This window comes from Halichoeres trimaculatus, unplaced genomic scaffold (assembly GCF_033239565.1).
Source record: "Halichoeres trimaculatus isolate MK-OKI-2021-1 unplaced genomic scaffold, fHalTri1.1 fHalTri1_scaffold_4, whole genome shotgun sequence".
NCBI lineage: Eukaryota > Metazoa > Chordata > Actinopteri > Labriformes > Labridae > Halichoeres > Halichoeres trimaculatus.
In genome coordinates, this window is record NW_027437182.1 from 3,615,547 (window position 1) to 3,636,282 (window position 20,736).

The 20,736-nt window shown below is 40.4% G+C and overlaps 2 protein-coding genes across 2 annotated transcripts in view; one reads left to right on the top strand and one right to left on the bottom strand.

The window, feature by feature from the left end:
- Nucleotides 1–13,233, bottom strand: part of LOC141788592 (PH domain leucine-rich repeat-containing protein phosphatase 1-like) — a 31,430-nt gene extending 18,197 nt beyond the window's left edge. The window contains exons 1-4 of the mRNA XM_074667483.1: nt 11,317–13,233; nt 2,101–2,297; nt 488–613; nt 207–355 (exon numbers count right to left, since the gene is read on the bottom strand). Coding sequence (XP_074523584.1) covers nt 207–355; nt 488–613; nt 2,101–2,297; nt 11,317–12,931 — 2,087 coding nt within the window. The 5' untranslated portion in view covers nt 12,932–13,233. The remainder of the gene's footprint in view (nt 1–206; nt 356–487; nt 614–2,100; nt 2,298–11,316) is intronic.
- Nucleotides 13,234–13,558: 325 nt separating this feature from the next.
- The window catches only part of tns3.2 (tensin 3, tandem duplicate 2), a 68,793-nt gene continuing 61,615 nt past the window's right edge, over nt 13,559–20,736 (top strand). Inside the window, exons 1-7 of the mRNA XM_074667484.1 lie at nt 13,559–13,674; nt 13,792–13,960; nt 14,656–14,742; nt 18,627–18,803; nt 18,880–18,930; nt 19,015–19,137; nt 19,249–19,313. Coding sequence (XP_074523585.1) covers nt 13,925–13,960; nt 14,656–14,742; nt 18,627–18,803; nt 18,880–18,930; nt 19,015–19,137; nt 19,249–19,313 — 539 coding nt within the window. The 5' untranslated portion in view covers nt 13,559–13,674; nt 13,792–13,924. The remainder of the gene's footprint in view (nt 13,675–13,791; nt 13,961–14,655; nt 14,743–18,626; nt 18,804–18,879; nt 18,931–19,014; nt 19,138–19,248; nt 19,314–20,736) is intronic.

The window sequence follows — 20,736 nt, forward strand, 5'->3', positions numbered from 1 at the left end:
CGTCATCCGCAATTTGATCTAAGCTGCTTCCGCGTTACACCATATGGTAGCTCCCCAGCACAGTAAAAACCACCAAGGGGGATGTTCCACATCCAAAATAGAGAAGATAATAAAGAGGAAAATGGAGCGTTTCATCTGTCAGCTCCTCCTGTTCGTGCCCTTGTTCATGAACGCACAGGGCGGCTGAAGTGTGTGCAGAAACTCACCTGGTGAGTGCTGGGACACCTTTGTGCAGGGACATGAAGTTGTTCTTGAGATTGAGGTGTGTGAGGTCCTGGCTGTAAAAGAGCTGAGTGGGCAGCTCCTCCAGGCTGCAGCAGGACAGGTCGACTGAGTTCACCCTCTGGGACGCGATCTGACAAGGGGAGAGATACAACACCAGGATGAGACGGCAACAAACACAAGGAAAACATGGCCTTAAATGTATGCCATGATAAAAATAAAGCTATGGAGAAACTGTGGACACAGATTCACAAGTAGAACGTACCTTAGATGCCGTCCTGTGCCAGCGTAGATGCTCTGTGTACGAGTCGTAGCTGATGTAGTAGGTCTGACTCTGAGGACCAGCGGAGCTCAAAGCCAGACAGTGGCTGTGTCTCTTTACCTCCTCCACCTGCACCACAAGAAAAGTTAAGTTGACTTTTATCTTTTTAAATCCTCAGACACTAAGTCAGCTTGACAGCGGTCTGTTTTTAAAAAAAATAATTCCTCGCTTGTGACCTTTTAGTTAGCCATACAGTATGTTTTGTAAAAACAGGGAGTTGCGTGTTTGAACTTCTTTAGTTTGGCCGGGGGGCAGAGACTTCCAGGATCTTTGTCCTCTCCCTGAGGCTACGTCCACACGGATCATTCTCTTTTAAAAAACACTTTACCTCAGTGACAGGGTTTAAGGGACACATAAACAGAAACCTGAAGACGCAGCTGACCCTCTTTTCTACTGAACTCTCCGGGATGTGTTGTATTGTGTATGGGTGTAAACTGAAGGGTCTTCAACCTGCGGCTCTGGAGCCTCATGCGGCTCATTGACTCCTTTGCAGTGGCTCCTTTTAACTTAAAAAAATATCATTGAAATAAAGAACTTTTATTTTTCTTACAGAGGGTATTGATGATTTAAAAACATTGACACTAAATAAAATCCTGTGTTGACATTTAGTTGAACTAAATCTTCATCCCATCTGTCAATAAAGCCTGCCACCGCTCTACTTCACCTCCTACAACATCAACAGCCCACCAACTTTCCATGCACCTGTGGCTAACCTCAAGTTTTACAGCCCTGGGAAGATAACTACATCTACAAAAAGACTAATCTGGAAGAAAATACTGATTTAAATTCTGTGTGAATGGCTTCATTCAGTTGCCTATGTGTCGGCTTCATAACTGTGCTTGAAATTTGACAAGACAAAAAAAGAATGAGATTCAATTTATTTAATGTTTTTAGGTTTGGAATTTCAAAATTGTTTATAATGTAATTTTTGCATGTTTTTTTTTTTTTTTACCTTTTTTATCTTTTTTTTTTTTTCTGGAAATACATTTTTTAAAATAGTTTTAATATTTATTATTATGAATTTTTATTTATGCATTTTTTTCCAAAAAATTTCATTTTTTTTTTAATTCCATTTTTTAAATAGTTGCAAATTTATTAAAAATAAAAAACTAAGATATCACATGTATAATTTCAAAATATAAATCAAAATCAAATATAAATTTTAAGAAATATATTTAAACTTGTATAGATAATTATTCACTAGATTTTATCTCTGTGTAGAATTTCATACACCTTATTGTCTTTATTGTGAAGGTACAGTAGATTCAGTGACTCCCAAATGACTTTTATCCACGAGAGCTGAGGTAAAATGACTCCAATGGAAGTAAAGGTTGCAGACCCCTGGTGTAGACAGTATCTTCACCACTTTCTGGTGCAGCAAATAATTCACCATAAAACTACCAGTTGTTCATTTTTAATGTCCAATTTTGGATCGTGATGAGCATTTCCTGAACTTTTTGTCATTGTAAAGACATAAGGATTTATTACATGTTAGATAAACACAGGAGTGATGGAAAACCTCTAGACCACAGGGAGGGATACCAAGCCAGGCATACCTTTCCTCCGATGAGAGGGAGGATGTGCATCTTGCCGGTGTGGGCGTGCTTCACAGAGGAGACAATGAGGCAGGTTCCACTCAGAGTGACCTGCCGCTTGGACCAGCGGTTCACCGGCAGCGCCAGCTTCCCTTTCCGCACGTTGAACACCCCGGAGAGCTGGACGCGCTCAGAACCTCCCACGCTTCGCGGCTTACCTGGAAAGACAGAAAGAACCATGTCATACTGTAATCCAGCTGATCATCGTCACGCATGCTGACTTTATGTTTCATAGTGGCCTTCTCACACAATGGGGCGTGTTATTTTTAGCGGTCTGGGATTTTGTGAACCGACTCTCATGCTGGGTTTTTCTTTTCAGATGGCGAGAGTGACAGCGAGCAGTGCAGTTATGTAAGTGAATTGAAGCTAATAGCCTGTAGGCTGAAAGAGAGAGCAGTCACTCAGCCGTGGTTTGTTACTTTAACCCTTTACTGATGCAAACACAGCCACAGTTCAGTGAAAGCCACAGAGCTGAGCAGGGAATGGGCCAGACAGAGCGGGCATGAGTGTGAGTGTGTGTGTGTGTGTGTTCAAACCCAGTGAAACCTCATGAAACATGATACAGGTGATTATTCTCCTATAACACTGTATTTTCCAGTCTCTGTGTGTATTGTTGTCTACTCTAGTGATCACACACACACACACACACACACACACACACACACACACACACACACACACACACACACACACACACACACACACACACACACACACACACACACACAAACCAGAGACCAAGAGCGAGGGAAACAGATGAAGAGTCTGAGCCAGTGAGAGGCCTGAAATCAGATTAGCTTGTTATGTAACGTCTTTAAACACCAGCACCTCGGTCCACGCTGCTGCCTCCCTCGCCGGCTTACACACAGCTTCACTCAGACAGAACATTTCACAGGGACTAACCAGCTCCTCAGCAAAGCTGACACTGAACCTTAACACGTCTGAAATCTGTCTGCGGGACTTTGTTACACTCTTTGAGCTCTTCTTTGATCAAGCAGTGATGACTAAGGTTCGACACATGGGCTGTTAGTGTCCAAACAAAGTCTCTGCCTTTGGTTGGACATCATTCCACATTCAGGAGCTCACACTTCTTAAGAAAATACAAACAAAAAAGCTGTTGGAGAATCAGTATCCTGTCAAACACAGCAAACTTTTAGAAAAACCTGAATGAGACTCTACCCTGTCAAATGTGCCGAAAGTCTCAAGCTTTCTGTGTTGCATCTGGGATCCAAAAATGTGGTGTTGTTCTTTAGTTTAATGCTTTCAAAAGTTAACAGAGTGAATAACCTAGCTGAGCTAATGTCTCGGAGGGTTATTTTGAGAAAGATATGTTAAGTTTAGAGATGAGTTTGTAAGATTTTATCGACACTGATGCCTCATTAATTCGGCTTATCAATCCACTTCTTCATCAATTATCGTATCACTTCCTCCTGAGAATTTTCGCTGTACAAAAAGTAGTTTTACAGGTTTTCTGGGTCAAAATTAAATTGAGTTCAGAAGTGAATAAATGTGAAATTGGTCACTGGATCTGCATATCTCTGGACATAAATACACAGAAATAAGTAAAAATTGCACTTCATGTGTAGGGATGGGTACCGAAATAGGTACTATTGTGGGTACCGACCGAATTCTGTCAAAAGTACTGGGTACCGATTCACGTAAAATCAAAAGGTACCATTGTTTAGGTACCCAAATGCATCCTTGTGACTGTGAGGGAGTGGAAGAGTTGGTGATTTTCCATGCTGGACATGAACACAGCATTGCAAGGTTATATATTGAAGAATATTAAATTGAAAAACTTTTTATACTTTATCATAAAAAATGATATTTTTTACCACACAAACACAAAAAAGTACTGAAAATTGGTACCGTTGAGTACCAGTACAGATTGCCAAGTACCTGGCATTAGTACCATATTGTTTCAAATGTGAAAGGTACCCATCCCTAGTCATGTGACACTGATGTACTGTTTTGTAATATATTACCGGCTCACGAGGCCATCTAGTGTCTCAAAGTGGTTAAAGCATTATTTTAAGTCGTTTAGAACCTTGTACATAACCTGTGAGTATTTTGACAGTATTTTTTTACAAAGAGTAAGTGTGATATGTTTCTGTGATGAAAGTTGAAATTCTATTCTGAAGCCAAAGTTATACCATTGTATGCTAACTGCTAGCACATCAATGCAATTTCCTATATATATAAGCATCAAGCTAGCGTTGTTTTGTTTATATCATTTCTGGTAAATAATTCGATTTATACCATGTTGAATGTACTGAATAGGAATCTCCTGTGAGGGAGTAATGAACATTTCTTTGTGAGTTCAGTTCTTTTGTAAAACTCAAAGTTGAAAATCCTAAATCACAGTTTTCTTGGGAAATGTTATCTAACTTCTGGGCTAAGATATGGGAAATGTTAAGCAAAAAGGTGATATCAATGGATTGAAACATTTATCGACTCTCAACAGGAATCGTTTTCTAATACCCACCCCCAGTCAAGTTTACATTCTTTTATGTTGTTGCTACAATATCCAGCCCCAAAAATTCAACGATCCGCCTCAGACAAAATGCAAATCGACTTGGAAGTCTTGAGCGTATCAATCCCCCTGCAGCCCTAATATATACTCAGTAATGTTATGAAGCAAAGCGAGCGAAAAAACAGTTTTTGTTTCGACCTAAAAGAAAGAGATTGTAGAAGAGGAAAAAGAAGAAAGCCTTACATTTTGAGGCTGAAAAGTTAGAAGAAGTGAATAGAAACTGAAGGGTAAGACTTGCAGAGAGTTTCCCGAACACCTTCTCAATCTGCCCACATGAAACTTCCCCATTATATGTGCTCTGTACGTACCCTGAGTTCAAACAGGAACAGGGAGTCCTGAGAGACCAGACTGATGATGTAAGCAAACACAAATAAAGATACGACAGGAGCCAGTGAAGGGGAACAATCCATGCTTCGCTCAGAGCTGACAGAACACAGTCACATCATGATTTAACAGAGTCCGTACGTAAAGCTCCCACGTGACGGAAATGGATCGTGTTTTCTGTACGACTCCATTTAAACTAAATAACGTGGAATGTGTGTACTGTCGGGGTCCACCCTTCCCTGGGCGGTGCAGGAGAGATGTAGCGTGTTCATTTCTACACGACATACATGCCCTTTCCTTCCGTCTGTTTCTCTGAATGGAGACATCCTGTCTCTCATCAAGCTGCCAATAGCCATTTCCTGTCCACGCCACGATTTTACGGTTTCTGGTGCATCTTTAGCTCGAAAAGCTTCGCCAATGCATGCACACAAAGGCTCTGGCATTCATTCGTCCATCTCTTTCTTATTAGCTGCAAGAATTCGCCCGAGGCTGCGTCCAGGATTTCAGCTAAATCTAAGAAAATTTTATTAAACTGGATGAAATAACAGCCTGCGGGTATTTATGCAGGTATGTTTTGAAGGTTTCTGGTGAATTTTTGGTCACAGGTATCAGAAACATTTCACTGCCAAGTGTTTGACCTTGTGAAGTTAAGCAGTGACCTCTGAGCACTGCGGCTCTGCATCGGTCCCCGGCAGATCTGAAACACTGAGGAGGTGAAATCTGAGTTCTGCTAAGGTCACTTTCTCTTTCTGTCAACACAGCGTCTGTGTGTGTGTGTGTGAGTGTGTGTGTGCATAAAGAGAAAGAGTATACTTGGCTATGCGCATTGTGCCACAGGGATTATGCTGAGTCAAACTCCTTTGGCTCAACAGTGAGCATCGATATAAGCAAACAATTCATTCTGCACCCACCGGGGGAGCAGGACAGCACAGAGTAACAGTAACTAATGGTGAATGAAGAGTTGGTGTTATTCTTTCAGGCTCATAAATCTCTCAACAAGCAGATATTTGCCTGGATTGTGAACTTGAGCAGGGCTGATATGATCAGGGTTGTAAAAAGACTGAATGAAGCACTGTTTAATCTTTATGACTCATTTCATTTACATGTGCTGCAGATGTCTGTGCAAACTCGAGGATATGAATGACTCACAGCGCTCATGACTGAAGCTCTAACTGAAACTTAACGACTGATAGAAACTTCTTCTTGCGGTGGGAAATGTGGTAGATGCTGTCAGATCGAGCGTAAAAAGCGCAGAGTTTGGTATCCCTGCAGAGATAAACTTAATCACAACCAAAAGTTTGAGATTATTTAGACTCTGACAGACGCCTGGCTCCAGTTTCACATTTTGGAAGAAACACAGGATCATGTTGTCATCCTGAGCAGCTGGTTTTTGGTGTCAAATGTTATTTTTTCAGATGATTGGTGAAGTCACCACCTACTGTCTGTGGAAAGGCACTAGAGCGGAAACGATTCCTCGAACTCGATTAAAAAAATTACTCGAGTAATTTTCTCCGCCTCGAGGAATCTAATTAATTAATTAATTTTAAAAAGATCAAAGAATTGTATTTCAAATAGAGCTGAGGCCATATTAAGAGAGTTTTCAGACCCCTCAAGCTACCTCTTAGACAAAATAGCAACTAGCAACAAATCTAGCTTCTTTTCTGGAGTTTGGAGACTAATGGGTCATTCTACGAAACGGGTGCCATTTGGGTCCGCAACATTTGATGAGATGTACAAGGCACAAAAAATGTGTCAAAGTGTGTTTACAGATTTTGGAGCTACCAAAGCAAGTGCTCTTATTGACATGCTGTATCAGAAAATTCTATTTCTTAAAGAGAAAAATGTTCATTTGAAAAACTCTCTTTAACTAAACAAAAAATGTATTTTATCCGATTACTCGATTAATCGATGGGATTTTCAGTAGAATACTCGGATACTAAAATATTGGATAGTTGCAGCCCTAAAATGCACCAAAGGAAAATTGTAGGCACTTCACCCTCTTCATGCAGGAGGATGTGTTCACCGCCGAGTGCTTTAACTACAGGGCCCCTGCAGCCAGGAAGCCCCTTGATGTGGCTTCAAGCCTCTGTCCAAAGCACTCGCTGTCCAGCCTGACAACTCAAACCCTGATCATGAATTTATTAATCAGCTCGTATCTTCATCACACTAATTTTTCCTGTTAGTCGTCCTTGATTTGACAGCTTTCCTGTCACACCACCCCCTCAGTGCTTGTTTCGTGGCTGTGTGTGTGTGTGTTTGTCTCCAGTAGCTGGAGGGGGCCTCTGCCTTCAGGGGCCTGACTCTACGTCATGCTTTGTTCTTCTGTCATGTCACCGTGGGAGCCAAGGGTGGAGGGGAAGGCAACCGGTGGAATTTCTGCTCAACCCTCGATGAAACAGTTTGAGGGTAGAGGAAAGACAGTTTTGAGCTTTGTCCTTAAAAAGTCAAAGTCAAAGGTACACGCAGTAAAATGCACTTTTGCGCTGCTCTTTCTCTCTGAACTGACTTGACACATCATCTCAAATTGTTTTTTTATCACCAATATTGATATCGGTAAATATCGGTAAATATCTGTAAATAACGGTTATTGGCCATAGCAAGAATATTATCTGATATCGGTATCGACCAAAGTTTTCATATCAATGCATCCCTAATTTTTAATATTCACTAATATCTAAGAGCACCAAAGAAGCTACTGATCAACCAAGGAATTTAAAAGCACAATGTAAAGAAACAGTTATCCTAACTGAACCCAGACTTCAGAGGACAAGAGATGAATTAAATAAGAATTCATTCATCCTGGTGGATTTGTTTTTGTCCGTCTACCCTGTCACCCCATCCGGACCCTTCACCCCCTCTGTCTTTGTTGATGGCATTAAAAATAAGGTCAAAAACAGTATCCAGTTGTGTTAATCCCGTAAGAGATCACGGCTGATTTCCCATCCTCTTACCCGTCTTATCAGCAAAACAGGATCTTTATCAATAACAACAGCAGTAAAAACAACAACAACAACAGAATCTATGGTTGTGCCAAAAGATCCCACCTGTTACCTCCAGATGTGTCTCCCTACAGGCCTGTACACAGAGGGGTTGAGTGTTTACACGGTGGGTATTGTCCCACCAGGAAAACTGAACACACTCGATTAACAGTCTGACTGAGCAAACACAAAGACAGCACTCACGGTACACTGAGGACGGATGAACAATGAGTGAGCAGAACTAAAGAGGCGTGTTGGAGCGAGCAGGTGGCTCTCAGACAGCGAAGGTGCAGCGCAACTGGAGAGGCATAACACGTTCAACACACATCTGAAGTTCATTAAATTACAGGACATGAACACGGATCCTTATTTGGGAATATTTTATGATTCACCCTCTAAAGAGCTGAAGCCTGGCTGCTGGTGTATCTATGACACATACATCTGAATCATGGCGTATTTTCCCATTTCAGTAAAATGAATGGGGCACAGAAGTCAGCAGATAATTATAGGATGATTAAGAGACTGTGTCATTTATTTTCTACCTTAAATCCATTTTAATCATTTCAGCAGAAAAAAGCCTTAAGAATTTCTCTTAGAGTTGGGGGAAAGGGGATATTATTTTTATGGACCAATTACTATCATTATTCATCACAACATTAAATTTAAGATAAACGTGTAAAAGAGTAAGCTTATAATGAAAAACCCCTGAAAAACAAAGCCAATATATGAAAAACGCATTTTGGCTGATTATCAAACTAATCCAAGTATATCACTAACTTTGTTTAACGCTACATTTATTGGCTGAATAACTTCTGACAGGCGATTGCTGACACCAACTTTTCAGTTGTGGTTCTTTGGGTGCCCAGCTAAATTGGCAGTGTTAAAGAAGTGTTGTTTTTCTCCTCCTCTCATCACCTGTGCTTTAAAAGCTTTGTAGACAGCTATTTTGCTCTGTTTCCGACACTTCGAAATACTCAAAAAGCGAACATGTTGGAGCTTGTTGTTGGAAAGGATTAGCTGCTATTGTGTGTGCGTAAACACAACATGTCATTAGTCATGAATGTCGCACTGAACTTTCACATCAGCCAATTCAGACATTATGCCAGTGGTGTCGTGAATCGCTGTTGATAATCAGGGAAGTCCTGATACAGATTTTGACTTCCAATCTGATTTTTTAATTAAATGTTTTGCCAATACTGATACTAGTGGTGGGGGATAAAATCAATTCTCAGATGCATATAGATTCAGGCAAGGACGATTTTGAATCGATTCACACACGTCCAAATTCCGATTTTTTAAATGTGAAATAACGTCAAATAGGCAGAACTGCAGCGCGTTGTCACCCGGGGGACATTTAACGGGGAGCGCATAACAAAGAAGCATGGCTGAGCGCGAGATCCACCCTGCCCCTTCCGGATTAAAAGCTACTGTTTGGAAGAATTTTGGCTTCTTTAAAGTTGAGGGTGGACTTGAACTGGACAAGAGCCACGCTATATGTAAACTGTGTCACACCAAGATTAAATACTTCGGTAACACCACGAACATGAGGAGTCACATCACTCATTTTCACCTGAACGAGGGGGGGGGATGCCACCAAACAGAGAACAATCCAGCAAGTAATTACAAAGCTCCACCCATCATCGGAAAAGGCGAATCACGAAGTCCATCGCTTCATTTGTTGCCAAGGATTTACGTCCGTAAAGGCAGCTGTTGGTTGTTAACTAAGGTTTGAAAGTACATTTGTACTGCTGCCTGTACAGAATTATACATGTTTGACCTTTTCATGGTCCTTTTTTTCTGAAGTCTGAAGCACTTTAGTTGAGCTACCAAAACAGAATTATATGTTATTCCTTTTCTAAAAAATGAAAAAAAAAAAAAAGTTTTTACTTGTTTGAGTGCTATATCGCACATAAATTAAAGATTTAATATTTTCTTACAGTTGTTCATAAGGACATATTTTCACATTTCACATATTGTGATTAAGGATATGTTAAAAGCTTAGGATGCTACTACCTTTTGTTCTTTACATGAAGTTTTCTTGTTTACACATTTCCATTAGTATAATAAAAGATAATGGAAGTTAATTCATTGAATTTTTTCTCATTATTACTATTTTAAAAACACAAAGTGGTGAGTGGTTACACAGTGAGACAAAAAGAAATGTGTAATAGCTGGGGGAAAAAAAAGATAGTCGTTTCAGAATCGAATCGTAGCCCCTGAGTCGTAATCGTAATCGAATCATGACGTGCCTGAAGATTCCCACCCCTAACCGATCCCTTTCTCTGATTAATACTGTACTTCACCAGGTGATTCTGTTATAAATTACGAATCACATTTGTCGTAATAAAGTGAGCCCTGATGGCACTTCATCCTGTTTCCCAAAAAGAAAGGAGTCCCACACAGCGGACATGTTTGCAACATAGTTTGATTTACAGCAGTTGCAAAGCATTACGGTGCTGAAAACACTTGAAAACTGGATCTGTCCTGATCACTTAACAAAATACGATGCGATCGAATCCTCCAAAAAATAGCCACATAGGGCGTTGATACCAATCAGTGTATGGGATTGGGACATCCCTATTGATACACTCAATTCAATTAACGCTAATTATTTTTTATTAATAAGTTTCAGACAAATACCACTAGACGATGGGAATGGGAGTAGTAAATGAATAGTATGAGGTAAAAATCGTATAATTCAGTGCAACTAAGGCTGTTTTCAACCGGAACGAGGGGTCAGATGAGGCAGCCAGCTGAGCTGCTGCTGACCAAAGCCTGAGCTAATTCAAGGAATTAAACCAGCTTTTGGATCCAATTCTTCAAATAATCAAAAACAGACTTTTACAAAATGAAAACGTAATGTTTTCCCAGTCTGTGAAAGGGGCTGCCAGCTGAGCCACCAATAACATCTGTATAACTGAGGTCATGTGACCCTCTATCTTTAAATGATGACCTGAGTTCAGCATCAGCGACTGATGCAATTTAATTTCTTCACTGGCATCAGACTTTCTGACTGTTGTTAGTATCTCTGCTTTATGACAGACAGTTTTATCCATACACTGAATAAAAATATCCAGAGTTTTGCGTATTAATCATAAATCAGCCTCAATCCTTGCTCAAGAGTGTTTCATCATTCATCTCTCCGCAGTCATAATGTTGCAAAATCAATATGTCTTCTCAATGCAAATTAAAACTTCATTTTATCTCTTGAAACGTCAGCAAATGATGAACTGTGTTCTATTAAAATCAATATTGGATCCACAAATCCTGTATTGGAGAATCTCTTAAATTAATGCTGCTGCAAGAAGTGTTTTTTTTTTGTTATTCATTGAAGACACTCACCAAAGTAGAAGCGTATGAGGCAGCCAATCTCAGGATTCATCCCCTCAGCCTGCACTCTCCAGGGGTCTTCAAACCCGAGGTTAGTGAGGTACTCGTTTAATATCTGCAGAGGCCTGTCCTCATCTCTTAGTCGCCTTACGGCTCCTCCATGCAGTTGGATAAAGAGAGCAGGGGTCGGACTGGTATTGATGGGTTCGGGCCAAGCTTTGCTTCCCCCAGGGATCTCCGGGTCAGGCTGCACAGATGCTTGGCTGGTCAGGGGCCGAGTCTGGGAGCTGCTGGGGCATTTAGAGGCAGGTTTGATTAATTTGGGGCTGTCTGCGCTAACAGCAGCTCCTACACCATCGATGTCATCCAGGTTGGGTGTAGCTTGGCTGGAAGCACTGCTGGGATCTGTGGCGGGCAAATCTGCTTGTTTGTCCGAGGCGGAGGTGCCAGCCGAATGTGTCGGAGAAGAGGTGAGCTCAACCTCATCTGAAGAGCTCTCAAAAGGATCTGGTTCCTCTGTGGCACTGTCACAGTTTGGGCTCAATGCTGAGGAGTCGGTACCCGCGCCCAGACCTTCACTGAGGGAGTCCCGGAGCTCTGTGCTTCTGGGTCCACCTGGGCTGAAGTCTTCACAGGTGCTGCTCTCCATGTCTGAACCAGAATAAACTCCATAACAGTCAGCAACGCTCAGGCTCAAATCCACCCCGATGTCATTCAGATACACCTCAGATGAGGAGTTACTGGCAGTTTTATCATCCAACAAGTTAGAGGACAGTTTAGCATCAGGATAATACTGTTTTGTGTCATCATTCTCGTCTGATTTGGGGTTTTTGACATCCACACTGTCACTGAGACTTTCAGCCTCATCACTCTGTACACTACTGTCTTTACAGTTGTCATTCACGTCCACTGAAGCAGCTGTTTTGTAGTTAATTCTCAACACAGCCCCAGCTTTGCTCCCCTCCAGCTTACTGGCCACCTCCTGAGCAGTAGTGTCCACCGTGCACAGCACCGGCCGTGGGTAGGAGGGCGTGAGCCAGTCGTGGACGTGAATGCAGCCACGCCGCAGGTCTGATCTCACCCATGTCTTATCCGAGGCCTGGAGCTGCTTGGACTGTTTCTGCCGGAGAAAAGTCCTCCTGTCCAGGCTGAGGGTGCTCAGGGGCGAGGCTGAAGGAGCAGGGCTGGCTGCCTCTGTGGAGGACACGCCGGGCGAGCTGCTGGTCGGCGGAGCCCCGAGAGACAGGTTCCTCTTGTGTCTGTGCCGCCTCCTGCTCAGCAAAGAGTTGACAGAAGTGTTGCTGTTGGCGGATGTCAGGCTGTAAATGTTGGCTGTTTTCACGGCGGGAATGTTTATGTTTTTGGCTGCACCGCCGATAGCATTGGCAACTTGGTTTTGATAGATCCCGTTCCTGATCGCAATCTGAAGAAGGGAGGTGGCTGCCAGTCCCTTCCCGAAGAGTTTCGCCTCGGCTCCCCCACCGTCATCCTCCCCGATTGAGGGTCTTTTCCCGGCTGACAGAGGCGTTAATCCTACCGACTTCACGGAAACACTATCAGCACCCGAATCTGGTGGTGCTGATGAAGTTGAAAGCCCACCAGACCCGTTTTCCTTCACACTTTCCATCCCGTTAGCTCCAGTTAGCTCAAACAGCCCGCAGGTGAATGCTAGCCCACGTTAGCTCACAGCCGTTAGCTCGCTCTAGTTACGGGCTGCTTTCTCCTTAACGGCTCCACCTAAGCTTAGCATGCTCTATATACTGCGCGGTTCGTCCAAACAGTTGTCCCGCTACATTATCCCGTTTTGTAATATGCCTGTTAGCTCGCACAAAGGAGCTAACCGGCTGGTCGTCATGAGAAAATGCTCTTCTAGTTGGTCGCCATGGAAGCTAGCGAGAGTAGGCGCGTCCGCTGCCGTGTAGACAGATGAGAGTGACGGTCAGCAGGACACGGTGGCCAGGGCAGGGCGGGCGCTCATTGGATATGAATTATGACGCCTTCAGGTGCTGTCAAAAGCTCGGAATTTACGTTGTTTATGTAAAAGAGTAAGAAGAATAGAGATAACTGATGTTAATTGTAAAGTTAACGTCTGTATTTGAGGATTTTTTTGGGTTAAACATTGATGTAATCAATAAGTCTAATTTTTTACATTATTTTTGTCACAAAAGAATCTTTAAAAAACATCTTTCCATTTGTGAAACTTATTTCCGCCATGTTAAAATAAATAAATGAATGAATAATAATAGGGAAACTTGCCCTCAATTAAAAAAACTAAATAAGACTTTTCCTGAAATATCGAAAAGCAAAATAAATGAAGTGCGGCAAAATCCTTTTTAGACTCTGGAGGCTCAGAAGTCCGAGCGTAAATGAGTAAGTGACTGCCACATACATTGCAGTTACATGTCTTGTTTGCTTTGCTCTAACGGTCACATTCCGTCGGTTCTCTAACGATTATATTCGATTGTTTCCAAATTTATTGTATTTTAGATGAACACAGCGAGACCTCCAAACACTTTAAAGAGAAACTGAGAATTTCAAGTAAATGGGAAAGGTCATACTTGCTGTACCTCGACTTCTGCTGCCGTTACGTGGTGAAAAGGGCGTATTACAATAGAGAACGATGAGTCCTAAGGTCTTCATTCCTCGTAAATGGCAGGTATATGGAAACTTCTTCAAATAAGTTTCTAAATGTTGTATTAATGTTTCTTCTCTTAGTGTATAGTTGTATTTTAAGATTTACTTTTTCATGCTAACCCTTTGTTTATATATAGTCTTTATATTACTTAATTTATGTCCTTATTAATTTAATTTTGCACTAGGAGACCAAGACAATTTAATTGTAATGTCAAATCTTGGCAATAAATCTTATTCTGAATTAAAGTAAATATACATGAATGAATAAATTCACAAGGCCCAAAGTCATAGCATGTTAAATGTCAATACATGTGATGATGATATTAATAGTCTTGTATGTTAATGGACAAAATACAGTGCAAATAGAATAGCTTTTGTATAATAAGCTTCGAAAAACATATACCAGCAGTAAAAGTAGCAGAAATACAAAGTAAATTCATACAATAGACAATGTGCTAAGTTGCACTCCAAAGCTAGCTATATAGTGCAGTTATGCAATAAATCATTTTATGACTCAGTGTAACATTGATCTTTATCTCAAACGAGTCTGTGGTGTTAAACAAATCTCCTGTTTCCTTCACATTAAAGACAATTGTATTTTTCCAGATTTTAACAAAGATGCACAAAGTAAAATAACTTGATCAGCTGTTGACTGAATGTTTGTGAAAGAAGAACTTATTCCCACTGTTTTATTCTGTGTTACTTTCACATACACAGGAAGAAGGCCTGCTGTCACACTGCAGTCCAACAGAGGGCAAAGTACAAGTATCATGCTCTCTGTCTTTCTGTTTCTCCCTCCCCCTGGTAAGTCTCCACCTCGTTTTCTACTGCAGTCACACTCTGACTTTCACTCATCAGGCTCCTGTGACTCTGACTTCTTCTTACCTGCAGCATCTGTAAAGGTAAGACCCCTTCATGTTGTCTCAGATAATGTTGAAAGTCTCCCCTTCTGCAGGATTAAGAATAGGCTACAGTTGGGTTATCTACCCTGTGAGTCATGGGCAGTTCAACGTTCATTCATGGACGTTTCCTTGAACGCTTGCAGCCTTCATTCCTCATTCGAAGTTTCAGCACAGACCACTTTTAGTAAACAAAGGAACATGTGATGGATGGGGAATCTCAAAGGGATTAAAAGGGGGAAAAGTCCCCCTGCAGATGCTCTTAATCCCTCTGACATATTAAGATGCTGAACCCCAGGAGACATGTTTCCCCTTGGATTCATTCCACTTTAAGAGCTCATTTAATCTTGCATTAAGTCTCAAAACCCCTCTTTTCTCAGGACAAGTGAAAACCCTGCCAGTGGGGGTGTGATAATCACACTTATTACCAATGCAAATTAACTTCCCACAAAAATCCAGTGACATGAATTTGATACTAATTAGATGGAGGACTAAGTGATTGAGATCCCCGTGTTACAAAATGAAATAACCTCACACTGCAGGCGAACTAATCTCGTGGATTTGTAGAAAAAATAAGGTTTGGTAATCAAATAAGGCGTCTCCGTGGGGTGGAGATGTACTCAGAGGAGATTAGTTTACTGCTCAGATAAAACGCTTTCAGGAAGGAGAGAAAAACAGAGAGGAATAGGGTCTTACTGTAGCAGGAAAAGCAGAACAATAGTGACATGTTGCTGTCCATTTAAGGTCTGCTGCTCTGCAGAAATACTTTCAATTTCAAATAATCTGTGTTGTTTTACTCACGGCTTTGAGGTATCCTAAAAAGAGGTATAAGAAAGACACAAAGATGGCAAATCCATTTCAGAATTCCTCTGTTAAAATCGTACATATACACTATAATTAAATGTGGCTAGCTGCAGCTCAAGGCCTCTGCTAAGGGTTCTCCCTATAGCAACATGTGGGCATATGCATGTGTGTGTGTGTGGCTAGGGAACACACTTCCGTTTGTTTTGCTCCTTCAAGCCAAACACTGACAAATTTAGGCTGCCGTGGCCTTAAAGAGGTTCGAAAAACACGCCAGAAATACATAATTGGAGGGTAGTGACTGATTAAGAATGTTTTCCCAGCCCTGTCAACTGTTCCAGCGAGGGAATGTCAGACGCTCTTAAACTCGGAATAACAGGAACAGAAAGCAGGAGAAAGAAAGTGTGTTTGTGATAAAAAAGTACATTTTTCACACATGTGCCCAAACAGGCCTGGGCCCCAGATGTGAGCCATGTGGAACGCCGTACATGTGAGAGATAATTGGTTTTAATTGTAGAAGTTTGCACAGAATTAGCTTTGGTTTGGGGCACTGAAGAGCATGTGGTAGATGACCAGGCTCAATCCACAGCTGTTTGCTTCTAGCTTAGTCGTATAAAGTTGGGTGGAAGGCCAATCAGGAGAAAAGTTTTAATGAGTCATCTTAAGGGGTTTGTCTGTTTAACTCATAGTGAAGTGAACCTGTTAAGAAAGTTACTTTAGAAATAAATGACAGACACTTAAGCATCTGGCAGTAAAAGGGGAGAAAATGGAAAAACATGTTCTCCTAAACCTGACCAATAAAAAAAATATGCTTGGAGGTTTTATTGCCGAGTGAGATCCATGCTTCAAGATAAACCTTATTGTTTGTTTCTCTTCATTCAGATCAGTCTTTATCAATTTTTTTTCTGCATAATTTCATATTTCCATCTTAATTTAACCTGATACATTTAGGTTCTTCTCCAGCAATTTTCTGAGCACAAATTACATTTTTAGAGCTTCTTTCTGTTTGATTTTAGTTTTTACATTCAACATTCACCAGTTCCAGGTTGTTAAAGCTCTGGTAAGGGACTTTTGGTCCTTGCATTGACCCTGTCCTGTAACAAGGTAGAGTTTTCTGGAATCCTAAAAAATAAAATGTGTCTGAGTAATTGTGAATATTTACTGTTGGAAATGTAAAGAGACAGTCTTTGCCTGACATCTACCCCTTGCACCAGCTACAAGAACTAAAATAACAATATATACATAAAGCATAGTGTTTGTTGCTGATGGTCTCACTTTCTTTTGGTCAAATATAAATATCCAAACAAATTTCAGTCTATTTCACAACCTGTAAAAAAAAAAAAAAAATTATTATTAAAAAAATAGATAAATAAATAGATAAATAAGTAAATAAAAATACAATCAAACAATTAAAAATACAAAAGTATAAATAAAAAATAAAATAAAATAAAAATTATTTAAATAAAATAGCATAAAATAAAATAAAATTAAATTAAAAAATGAAATAAAATGAAATTAATTTAAATTAAATTAAATTGATTTAAATTAAATTAAATTAAATTAAATTAAATTAAATTAAATTAAATTAAATTAAATTGAATCAAATTAATCCACACGAGTTGTCCAAACAAATTTCAGTCTATTTCATAACCTGTCAAAAAATAAAGATAAAAAAGATGAATCAATCAATAAATAAAGATAAAAAAAAGATAAATTAATAAATTACAATGGAAATATAAAATAACATAAAATAAAATAAAATAAAATAAAATAAAATAAACTAAAATAAAATAAAATAAAATATAAATGCATGAGATCTTTAAACTACAAAAGAAGATGTTCCAAGTTGTGGCTTTGGTGCAATGGGTTTAAAAAATAAATTAAAATAAAATGAAATTAAATTTAAAAAGTTGTTGCCAGAGGAATTGTTCATGTGAAATAAGCTTATATTTAAAAAGTAATCTGAACATTGTGAACGTTGCTTGGATGTCTTCGAAACAATAGGGGGAATTTCTGTTGCACATGTATTTTCATAAGAAATGCCCTTTAAGCTCTGGTGTGTGAAACAGAAACCAGGAACCTGTGTCAGGACCAAACCTGAGGACCTGTCATGTGTTTTCCCCCATGCTGTGGTGATTCCCAGTGGGTTATTCTTGCACATGCAGCTCCGGTGAAAACGTTTTTTATCACTGTTTACTCTGCTGTGGTCACATGGTCAGGGTGAAGGCGAGGTTAACCACTGCTCTCTCTTTCCTCTGCTCCTCTTTCTGTATGTTGATCTGGCTCCCACAGACGTGAACTGACATGCATGTCCATGTGCAGATATAGAGCTCAGATACCACAGGACTGTCCAGTCTGGGATTTAGCAGAAACGTGTGGCAGGAGTTCAGATTCTGTAGGTTTCTAGGACACAGAGGTCATAAAAACAGGAACTCTATGTACAAGATACAAACAAACAAAAAAAACACAGAAGTCTGATAAACTGAGCGGCCTGTACATGATGCTACACCTCACTGAAAATAACACATCTGGACTTTTATTTGATTTAATCTTTTTAACTACAATGATATTCTTAGAGGAAAAGTTTAAACTAGTGCATCAAAGTGGATTTCACACACTGCTGAGCTGTTACAGGTATTTAGCCTCTTCAGGAGCTGATGGGCTCTCCGGGTTTTTGCCGGTTAGTAATGAGGTTTCAATCTGCTGTTTGGGCAGCATCCCTCCTCTGACTCATCACCTCTCCTCCAGTCACAAGCTCAGCAAAGGCCTTCAGTGACTCAGCTCTTGTTTCACTACCTCATTTTCTGGCCTTGACCCTTCTTTGTTTTAGCATCACGTCCTGTAAGAGGATTTGTGGATTTATGTAGGATGACCTGGTTTGAACTTTCATGACTTTACAAAAGTGTTCTCACTGATAATGCAAATAAATTCTCAGTAGATTCTCACTTCCACAAAATTTACCCCTGACTGTCACTCTCACGCCTTCAGGACGCCAATGTGCGAGCGAAACCAGCCATGGAGGAACAGCAGAGAATCGATCTGACCTACATCACTGAACGCATCATCATCATCTCCTGTCCTCCTGAGGGTCTGGAGAAGGTCTACCTGCAAAACCTGCAGGAGATTATTGCGATGCTACAGTCCAAGCATGGACACAACTACATGGTGAGGAAGTGGAGCACATGTATCATAATAGAGAGTTAACAAATCTACATCCTGTCCTTTGTCCTTCCTTCCTCAGCTCATCAACCTCTCCCAGAAGAACCACACTTTGACCCAAATGAACCACAAGGTGAGGATAAAGCTTTAAATCTCAGTGTTTAAATCCATCAGTGTGACTTACAGTATGTTTAAGTGTTTGTGTTTTATCTTACAGATTCTGGACACAGGTTGGCTGGACCTCCTGGCTCCCAGCCTGGATCAGATCTTCAGTGTGTGCTCTACGATGGAAAACTGGCTGCAGACACATCCGAAGCACGTCCTGGTGTTACACTGCAGGGTAAGCTTCACTGATTCCTGCACAAACACACAGACTCTGACATGATCTGTAGATTCATCCATGTGCTGCAGGTTTAGGTTTGTTTATCCTGTGACTGTGGTTGCTCCTCAGGGAGGGAAAGGCCTGCTAGGAGTCCTGGTGGCTTCTTATATCCACTTCAGCAACATGTCCTCCAGGTAAAACTGATGCAGGTCAATTCATTTAAATTTTGTTGTTGTATGATTCTTGAGCTTCTGCTTTCTTTCATAAACTAATACATTTTTAATGTGGTGTTGTAGCTTCCTAACAGTTGCTAATGTTGTGTTGTAGTATGCTATGAGTTGCAAATATGGTTTCCCAGCTTCCTAATAGTTACTTATATGGTGCTCTGACTTGCTAAAGGTGCCAATGTTTTGTTCTGGTTGGCTAACAGTTACCAACTTGGTGTTATATCTCGCTAAAATCTATCTTATGCTGTCCTAGCTTGCTAACAGTGAGCAATATGGGGCTCTAACTTGCTAACTTGCTAACAGTTGTTAATGTGGTGTTCTAGCTTGCTTAATACTGCTAATGTGGTGGCATAGCTTGCTAAAAGTTATTAATATGGTGCTCTAATCTGCTAATAGTTGCTAATATGGTTTTCTAGCTTTGGAAGAGTTGAAAATGTCACGTTCTAGCTTGCTTAAGATTGCTAATTTGGTGTCCTTGCTTAGTATAGTGCTAATATGGTGCTCTAATCTGCTAACAGTTGCTGATGTGCTGTTTTATCTTTTGAACAGTCTCTAACGTTATGTTTTAGCTCGCTAATAAATGCTAATTTGGTGTCCTAGCTTGCTAACAGTTGTGCAAATGGTGTTCTCACCTGCTAACCATTGCTGATGCGCTTTTTTTTTGCTAGGCATTGCTAATGTGGTTTTCTAGTTTTCCTACAGTTTCTAATGTTGCGGTCTAGCTTGCTTAAAATTGCTAATTTAGTGTCTTAGCTTGCTAACAGTTGCTGTTATGGTGCTCTAACCTGCTAACCATTGCTGATGCGCTTTTTTTTATCTTTCTTACAGTTAATGAAGTCAAGTTTTAGCTTGCTGATAATTGCTAATTTGATGTCCTAGCTTGCTAAAATGTAGTATTGTAGTGCTCTTAACTGCTAAAGTGGTGTTTTAGGTTTTTAACAGTTTCCAAATTTGTGGTTTGGCTGGCTTAAAATTGCTAATTTTGTGTCCCAGCTTGCTAAAAGGTGCTATTATGGTGCCCTTACCCACTAACTGTTGCTAATGTGGTGTTCTGGTTGTTCTACAGTTTATAATGTCATCTTTTAGCCTGCTAACATTTGCTAATTTGGTGTCCTTAGTTGCTAAAAGCTAATTATACAGTTATCTAACCTGCTAGCCATTGCTAACTAGGTGTTTTAGGTTTTTAATAGTTTCTAATGTTGTGTTCTAGCTTGCTTAAATTGCTAATGTGGTGTCCTAGCTTGCTAAAAGTTGCTATTAAGATGCTCTAACCTGCTAACTGTTGTTAATGTGGTGTTCTAGTTTTCCAACAGTTTCTAATGTCATCTTTTAGCTTGCCAACAGTTGCTCATATGGTGCTCTAACCTGCTAACTGTTGCTCAAGTTGTGT